The sequence below is a fragment of the Mytilus edulis genome, chromosome 8 (genome assembly GCF_963676685.1).
Source record: "Mytilus edulis chromosome 8, xbMytEdul2.2, whole genome shotgun sequence".
In the NCBI taxonomy this organism is placed as follows: domain Eukaryota; kingdom Metazoa; phylum Mollusca; class Bivalvia; order Mytilida; family Mytilidae; genus Mytilus; species Mytilus edulis.
This window is the reverse complement of record NC_092351.1, coordinates 87437893-87447814: the sequence shown is the minus strand read 5'-3', so window position 1 is coordinate 87447814 and position 9922 is coordinate 87437893. Positions and strand designations below refer to the sequence as shown.

General features: G+C 32.2%; 1 protein-coding gene across 1 annotated transcript in view; it reads right to left on the bottom strand.

The window, feature by feature from the left end:
* Positions 1-952: 952 nt before the first annotated feature.
* Positions 953-9922, bottom strand: part of LOC139486541 (interferon-induced very large GTPase 1-like) — a 38504-nt gene continuing 29534 nt past the window's right edge. The window contains exons 6-7 of the mRNA XM_071271454.1: positions 8919-8955; positions 953-7319 (exon numbers count right to left, since the gene is read on the bottom strand). Coding sequence (XP_071127555.1) covers positions 2578-7319; positions 8919-8955 — 4779 coding nt within the window. The 3' untranslated portion in view covers positions 953-2577. The remainder of the gene's footprint in view (positions 7320-8918; positions 8956-9922) is intronic.

Here is a 9922-nt window from a genome sequence, read left to right as displayed (position 1 = left end):
AAGGCATTTGTTAATTTTTCCTTATACATTATTAAGTTGACAATAAAATTTTGGTCCTCAATGCTCTCCAATTTCGTACTTTATTTGGACTTTTTACCATTTTTGGATTCGAGCGTCACTGATAGTCTTTTGTAGACGAAACGCGCGTCTGGCGTAAATATAAAATTTAATCCTGGTATCTGTATAATGAGTTTAGTTATTGACTAGAAAACAAAACCTCAACTGATTAACATATAATACATGTAAAAGATACAACTTTTTAAACAACTGTGGTATAACTTAAGAAGGAACCGTTTCAAAGAAAATGTTCAAAGATATAAAAAGACATGCCATAAGGAATTGCTTAATGAGGATTATTAAAGTTTTGACGTGTACCGTCATTCGTCTTAAAGATAAACTACCATTATTTCAGGTTTCTCAAATAGGATATAGTAAATCTTTCAATGTTCAAAGGATGTACACATAAAGATTCTTACATTGATATCAGTGGATTATCGGCTTTATCCAATCGAAATAGTTGAATTATCAAATTTCAATTTAAAGTTTAAGTCTAGGCGAGGACTTCAAAGTTTATAACTAATAAACCATCGAAATTGGATAAATCTGATAACCCATGAGTAACTATGTAAGAATCTGTTTCTATAATGATTTAAAAAAAAATTGTTCACGGAAAACCCCCTTCGAGTGCCTTTGCCATTTCACAAATTTGTCAATTTCATTAACACCTGTTATAATATTTTGATCAATCAGTGAGCTGATAAAGGTTATGAACATTAAAATCAACCAATCATCTTCTGAGATCATCGGCAACAACACGTTGATTAATTTTTTTTTATACAATAGGTTCGGGAAGTGTTAATTTTCCATAGAATGAGAGAAACGTGTATATCAACTGAAAATAAAATGTTTGCATAAATTATAACGTACATTTGGATTTAAAAGTAAAGTCAAATGCATAAAAATTTCTTTATTAATAATGTACAGGTAAAATACATATTGGTAAATCAAAATCTTTCGAAATCTAATCATCATACCATATTTTAATTAGTTTAATTTGAGTGAAAAATAAAAATTCTGAATACATATATTTTATATATATAGTAAAACAATTATCAAATGAAATATCTATATATTTAGTTTCAATATTCAAATGTAAATGTCATTGTCATTATATAAAGCAGTGTATTTCTTATTAGCATTACTTCATTAATAGGTCGAACGATACAATTTTATAACAATAATACAACCCTATTTGTTGTTGGTGTGACATTTTATGCTGGTAAATATGTTTGCTAATTTGGTCATGTTTATGCACAACTCTATCTATATATACATCATTGGGGTATAAGACCATACATAACTTAATAATAATGTAATTAAAATTGATATTAAAAAGACAGCAGTTTAGACTTGAAATTAAAAAGTTCTTATTATAACATTAACTAGGTGATTAAAGTTTTAAAAAAATAAATAAAAAAATTTTCATATATATATTTTTCGCTTAAAGAAAAGTTTCTTATGAAAAGGTGCAGCATATCTATTTTAAAGATAACAATTTTGACAAAAATTCAAGTTATATTTTCACTATATTCATGTTGTTAACCCCCATTGTGTTAAAAGGAAAATTGCAATCAAACTTGATCAAATACACTAAATACTTAATAATTGACAATCAGAAGTGCTTTTGAGATGCATAAGTTGAAGTTTATAACAACGATTACAGTGGTTCAGTAATGTAAAACATTTCAAAGTTTTCTTCAATCTTAAAAAGCAAATAAGTTCATGTTTATTTCAGATATATGCACAACACATAGCCTAGGATATATTTCCTTGCAGCTATGTGTATTTCATTTAAATTACTGTATGTTCTGATATACTTGTCTATTAAATTATTAATTTAATCTCCAATCATTGTCTTTTGGCAACTTTATTATTACATGTGCTCCACTAGAGGGTTACGTTACACAAATTGTTAAACACTGATTCAAAAAGTAAAAAGGTTACATTCGTTTTTAACCTATGAAATTACATTTAAAACTAATATATTGAATACACACTATAAAAATAAAAAGATAAAAAAAAACACACATCTATGCAAAAATAAACTATTTGTATATTAGTAAGATGTATAACCTGCCCAACAAAATTAAATGTTGATGCACAAATAAAGATAAATCTAAAAATAAAATGGTGGGGTATGATTGCTAGATGGATACCAGATTAACATTTTGTATGCCTAACGTTTCAAACACAAACGTGACAGGTTAGATATCTTTTTTTCTCTCCAATCAATCCAATTAAGAAAATTCTCAACAGAACAATAAAATTGCTGGCAAGCAGATATTTGTGTGATGGTCTAATTAAAGGAATTGAGAAAAAAGTAACAAAATGTACTGACAAGCTATATGACAGGTTGATTTAAGTGTTTTCTAAGGTCACATTCTAATTTTCTTTTCCATAAGTAGTACTAGAAAGCTATATATGTTTCTTACTCTTTACTTTATCAAATCTGTAGAAACTTGTAAAATAAAAATAAAACTTACAAATTCAAACTAAAAACTTTTGAATAAAGAATATCTATAGACTGTCTATAGCTATTTGCTTAGTATAGGAAGTCCAATGTTCCGGTATATCCTCTATATCTGGTATTTTCATACTGTACATTTCTGCAAGCTCATTCTGGAATTTACACATTACCCATATCCAATATTTTGAAGTATCAGAACTCGGTGGAATTTCCCAATCAGGAAAATGTTCTTTATATTCTTTGTATAGCCAGTACCCATTGCTATGTCTGTATTTCTGGTCACCGGATACCTTATGACTACAAAAATCTACGACCATTTTCTTAGAATCAGATTTTTTATAACCACCTATTCCTAGTGGACGATGTTGAACACATTCATGTAGTTTTCCTTCCATTACGTGGTCTTTGCTGGTAATCATGCAAGGTTCCTTGCAAAAAACACACAAATCTAGACATCCCCAAAGTTTATCAAGGATTTCAGATACTGGATTTGTGATCCATTGCACAGATACTGGGTTTTCATGTTCATATATGCTGAAAAGCCTCCGCCTCATTTCTACAATTTCTTCCGTCAACGCATGGCTAAATGTTTGCAAATTTGTAACATTTCTGTTCTCAACATGTACAAAAATGTCTTTACTCAACGCCAAGGTATTACATTCATTATTTTTGGTAACAAATGTTTCAACCCAACTTGACATACCAGTATTACGGTCATCTGTTGCTTTTATGACGATGTTTCCCAATTCATTCAAAATTTGTGAAACCTGCTTTTTTGCCAACTGTGCATACAAAGATACGTCATCCGTATGCTCTTCGAACATTTTTCTATTCGTTAGTTCCAAGATCCATTTTTCAGCATATGTATACGGATCCTTAATAAAGGCTTTATACTGCATGAAATCTTCCTTTTCTGCCAGATCTACTAAAATTCTTTTTATAAGTGTTTGCTTTCCATGTGAAAGTATTCCTTGAACACTTCCTTGTGCCTCCATAGGTAAAAGTTCAGACACCTGTTCTTCTATGACTTTAACAACAGCAGCGTTAAAAAATCCACACGCAATGACATCTTCAGTCTCTCCTCTAGCAATATTTTTGAAATAACACCAAGCAGTCGTCTTGTAATCGTCTGTTTGAGGTTCACATGGTACTTTAATTCGTCTACTAAAGAATTCTGTTGCGTAATTTATTGCATGTATCATTATCAAAGCTTGAAATTTAGGAAGAAGGTCAAACTTGTAGGTATTGTTCAAATGGAGATTATGTTCTGAAATATTAGAAACAACAATCTCCAATATTTCATGTACATTTGTCAAATCAAACTGAATGTCTGTTAAGCCCAGTTCAGCAAACTTTGTATCAATTTTCTGGAACATATGGTTGGCAACCTCAACTATTTGGTTTCTGCATTTTTCCGGAGGCGAATCTGGTTCAATAACAACTATAAAAGGATCTTTGGTTGATATAAGAAAAACATCTATAGTTCCAACTAGTTGGTTATAACTTCTATAGGTTTCTGTGTTTGGTAAACCCAGTTGTCCAACAAATTCAGCATCAGATGGGAATTCCTGTTGTAGTAATGCCATGATTTGGTCTTTTATCAGGACTTTAATTTTAACATCTTGACTTTCTAGTGTTTCAATCCTTTGCTCCCAAACTTGATTAAATTTCTCCTCTAGCAAAGTGTCTGTAATTTTTTCAGTCTGCAATTGTTGAGCTTGTTCAGCAATCTGTTCGTTGATAATCATTTCTTTACAAACTCTTTCAAAACAACCTTTTTGCTTTTCTCTTACATTTTCTTTAATTTTTTGTATCCTTTCTTCTGCCTTAGTGACGTATTTATTTTTATCTTTTGTTAATCTTTCTCGAATTCCTTTTTTCCACTGACTCATAATGTCTTTTAGGGAACTTCCTTCGATTAATGATTCAAGATTTTCAATAAGATTACTCTCTTTCTTGTTTACCTCCTCTGAAAGATATATTTGAATGGTTTGCATAGCTTTTTCTAAGTCATTCCTGGTTTTGCAATTAACAAGTTTCTGTTTTGCTTTATTGACAATAAACTCCATGATATACTTTTCCAAGTTCCAAGATGTGAGTTGATATTGACCTTCCATGTGATCGTATGCTTTCTGTTCAAGACTGCTGCAGAAACTTAATACAAAATCATCTTTTAAAATTGCATTCCAGAGGTCTTCAATGCGTGATATAGTATCAGTGATTGTTAAAAATGATTCTCTTGTTTCAATTACTTCTCTACAAATTGAATCTCTAATACTGTTAACACATTCACCGTATTGAGGAGTTGGAGGCTTCACATCTTCATTAGTATTACGCATTAAAGGAAGGAACCATACGTTTCTATTGCAGTCAAAGTCAATAATATCTTTGAAACTGTTAAGGTCATCTGCTTTTTCCTGACAAATGATGTCCTTTGCTACATCGTCGAGGGCGTTTTGCAGGTTTATTCTTTCCCGCTTCATAGCAACATGGTCAGGAAGCTCCTGGAGAACAAAGTGGCAGATTTGTTTAAGATTCAGTTTTTTCCCGGCTAGTTTTATTCTTAAAAGGGATTGCACAACTATTTCCAGAGCATTTTTCTGTTCTGCTATTCTGCCTTCTCCCATATTGACAAGGATTGCATCACACAGTCCAATAACAAATGTGGTCAATTCAATTTCATTACTCTTTCTCTTTTGATTAGAGTCAGGTGCCTGTATACCATGTATTCCCTCTGTGTCTATTACTAAAATAAAGTCAAATTTTTCTGTTTGCGAGTTGAGTGGAATAAGTTGCATAAGTGCTCCCTTCGTATGTACTGGGAACTGGGATCCAAACAATGTGTTTAACAATGAAGATTTACCTGTCCCTGTTTTTCCAAGAACTGTAACGGTTAGTAACCTTTTGTCACCTAAAATTTCAGTAACTTTTTTCAGGACTGCTTTTAGCCAAATAAGTGGCACATTCATTACGTCCCCGTCTAAAAGCTCAAAAGGCTCTCCAAGCATGACTAGTTTTGCAGCTATGGTTGGCAATACATCAAGATAGATTTGAAGACTATCTTTCCTTGCTTCACACTCAATGACTGCCTCGTACATCTGGCCCATTTCTCGTAGTAAATGTTCAATTCCAATTATTTCGTCGGAGCATCTGTTGTCAATTTGATACCTTTCGTGTTGTAAAAGCTTTAAAACACAATTATCTGCATTTTTGTTTAAAGCATTTTCTAATGCTCCTAAATCAGCCGTGTGTTTCTGTTTATTTTTGCAAAGTATTTTACTTGTGCGTTCAGCAAGAATCATTTTTAGCCACGAAATAAATAGTCTACATCGGATATCTGAAGGTAACAAATCAGTTAAAGACTTAATGAATCGCGTCATTAATGGACCCAGTTTTTCACAAATATCTAGCTGTTGTTGCCTTTCAACAATCATGTCTTGCCTTAGTTTTCCATTTTCTTGAAGTGTTGGACACAAAGATGACTTGTTGACTGTTTTGAGCTTTTGACTCCAAACACGCCATGGTTTATTTTGAAGCGGCAGGCAGTGTTCTTTACGATTTGAACTATTTATGACATCCATCATTTTAACAGCAAAATCCTTAGCTGTCCTGAAATCAATATGTTGCTCATCGATGTTTACTTTACACCTTTCTACTCTAGAAGCCAAGGATTCAGTTGTCCCAAGGGCATTGACTGACTGCTGAAGAGTTTTCTTAATTTCACATTTAAAATGAGATCTTTGTTTTTCTTTCTCTGGTAACAAAATAATCTTCGTTTTGCCATATTGACCCATAGACTTTAGATGTAATTCTATGTGTTCATTAACCTTTTGCCTGTCTGCATCATCTGGATCAATAACGAGATGAATAGCTGCATTTGATTTATACAAGTTTTTAATTATAAATTGAAACTGCCCTTTTTTAAAGTCATTTAACGAAACTACAACCACTATTACAGTAGAAATCTTGGCTACTAATATTCGTTGCTCTTCCCAAGTCATACCGTCCCCCCGTAAATTCAAAATCAGTGTTTTTTCAGATAGGAAATCAGAGCTCATCGATGGTACGTACCATGTTGCCTCAATAGTACCCTCACCTATGTATCTTTTTTCTTCTGAAAGTGGGCAGTCTTTATTATGAAACAAATCATTGTGTTGATTAGATAGTAAGCTATTTATAAGATGGGACTTGGAAAAAGATGGACGACCCAATCGAAGGAACGATACAACAACACAAGGACAATCAGCTGAATTTATAGAAAACAAATGATCTTCTTCTGTGCACTCCAAGAAAATTGATCGAAGGGGCCATAACTGTACTTGAAGACTACCATTATCGGCGAAAGGGATTGAGAACGGGAAAGCAAGCCTACAAGCAAAAAGTTTTTCTGTAAGTACTTGTTTTAGCTTCGGCGAGCTGCAAACAAAGAGAGTTATGATAAGATCAAGGGGGTTTAGAGTAATTTTGTTTTCAGTTACATTACAACCAAACATATAATTCCTGAAATTTTCCCTTTCGAACAATATACCTCGTTCTATCATATTTTTCATTTTGTCGTGTAAAATACGATCTCTACATTCATGATTTAGGAACAAAAGATTTCGTGCAAAGTCAAAAAACACTCCCTGTAATGTCAAAAATTTGTCCTTGTATGTGCGTGACATAACATCCGATAGGTTTAATTCATCTTGATAAAAAGTTTGAAAATTAATTTTTTCAATTAACACCTTTAAATTTCTTTTCCCTTGTAATCCGTTGGCCGCCTCTGCATCTTCTTGAATATCTGCTCCACCTATCAATTAAAACAATAGTATACAGTCTTAATAAAATTAACGGTACCGTTTTTATAGCATCAGATTTACATTTCCACAATAAATGTAAAATAAAAAGAAGATGTGGTATGATTGCAAATGAGACAACTCTGCACCAGAGATCTAATGACTTAGAAATTATCAAATATAGGTCACCGTACGGTTTTCAACAAAGAGCAAAGAAATGAAAAATGTAATATAATTAAAAAGAGAAAACTAACGGCCTGTTTATGTACGTTTGATTTTTTTGTGTTTCTTTGGTACATATGACATGGCTCTGTATTTTTAAATATCCCGTCATTATATCATTGTAAAGGACAAAAAATATTTTATATCTCTTCCTGTGTGACGTTTTCATTCTAACGTCAAACACGCGACTCTACACTAGAGTTGATGTGAACCTTGCCATTTAGTCACTGGACTTCTAATATTTCAATCCTTTATGGGTTGATTGAAAATACGTATATAATTAAGCAATGAATGTGGTCGTTAAATTTCATAGATGCTTTTTTGTACTTCTTTGCTAACCATTTGTTTGTTTTTGTTCCAATTGATATTGTGACACGGTGATGACTGCTGTACCCCTTTATGACATTTGTACCTATTATGTCTGTTTTGTTCACGCATCGTTGTAAATATAAAGGAATTTTGAGCGACTATCATACAAGTGAGCGGCTTAGCGCTATAAAACCTGCTTCAATCCATACTACATTTGAAAAGTACCAAGTAAGGAAAATGACAGTTGTTGTCCTTTCGTTTGATGTGTTTTATCATTTTATTTTGCTGTTTGATTAGGGACTTTTCGTTTTGAATTTTCCTCGGACTTCAGTATTTTTACCTTTTTGTACAAATAATGTACGATAAAAACATATATGATATACAGCAATGAAAAACAAATCACTGAATTACAGTTTTGTGAAAAGAAAAAATGTCTCTTTAATGAATAATGATTGAGGCCAAATCATTTGAAAATCCGATAAAACTATACAAGATGAAGAGCATATAAATCAGAAAAGGACAAAACGTATAGCCAATTGCAATGTCATGCAAGGAATCATAGATGTTATATGTTAAACGTTGACATAAATTTCTTCCAAAAATCTAAAAAAACAACAGTACCAAAGCAAAAATCCAAAAAAGTTGACGAGACTATCAATAGTTTACACAACAATACATACAAGATTAAGCAACATGAAACTAAGCATACACAGAGAGTAATTTCAAATACTGAAGAGATGTTAGACAGATCCTGTTTCAAATGGTGCCACCTTCGTGAACTTTTTCTGACAACCAAACAAGTTTTAAAATCCAATACTTAAGATGTCCTTGTAGGTGAAAGCCTTTGATCATAGTAGCGACATGCTGATATGATTGAATTATGACATATTAAATCATCACCCAACATTAAAATACAAATAAATTAAACGAATGGATATAAAAAGAGCTCATTGCAACTATAAATTTGGTGGAAAATCTCCTCATGTGAGGATGTCACAATGTGCATGATGTAGATAAGAGGACGAGAGTGTTTGCAAGAATCAAGACTTAATCAATGATATGTGATCTTTAAATTTGTTTACCTTGTTGTGTAGTTCTATATTTGCCTGGTATTTGATTCTGAAAGAAACAAACACAATCTTATTTTCAAAAGTCAAGAAAGTCCTTTCATTGCATAAGTGGGATGTGTACTGATTGATATCTTAGTTATTGTTGATATACGTTTTAGAAACCTGATTTATGAATTAGCTGTAACTGGCTTCAAACTTGTTTTCAGCAACTGCCATTATATCAGTACTTTATCTGTTGTCTTTTATTTGTTTTCTGTTTTGCTTCGGGTAGATTTGACGTGTTCAATCCTCCTCACTTGCTTTTACAGTTTGTTCGTAGTTTAGCTTAAAAGGGAGGAAAATGAGTATTTGCACACGTTTTTCACTGAAACGTTCTGATTGAGCTAATCCGATTACAGGAGCATTTTAAACGGTCATTGTCGTTGGTTGCTGTATGTCAAATGTTTTTATTTTCGTTTGTCGTTTTAACAAAAAGCGAGTTGTTGGATTGCTCCTTTGACATTTAAATTTTTTTCACGTCGGGGCTTTTTTTATGCTGTATGTGCTTTGATCATGGTGTCATAGCTATTTTGTCTGGAAGGATAATTGTCTCATTTGCAGTCATACTACATCTTCTAAGATGTATATTTCAAGTAAAATAATATCCTAATTATAATCGTACGATCATCATTTTGTTCACATAAATAGATCAATATTTTCAGTATTTAATTCGTGCCGGTTTTTAACTTATTTGGATAGTTATCTCGATGACAATCATACTACATCTCTTCTTTTATATGTATTCGGATTTCGGATGATGTATGTATACTGGAGACGCTTACCCTGTTGACATACACCTTCTTTTTTGGAGTTCAAGCGATATTTATAGTTTATAAAATAGAGAATAGAAATGTGGACTGAGTCAGTGAGTCCTTAATCCAATGGGCACTAATTGTATTATTGATCTTTACCTGGATATGGTTTCATAATATTCCACTATATGAACAAAGAATTTGTGTGATATTTCTTGACATCAA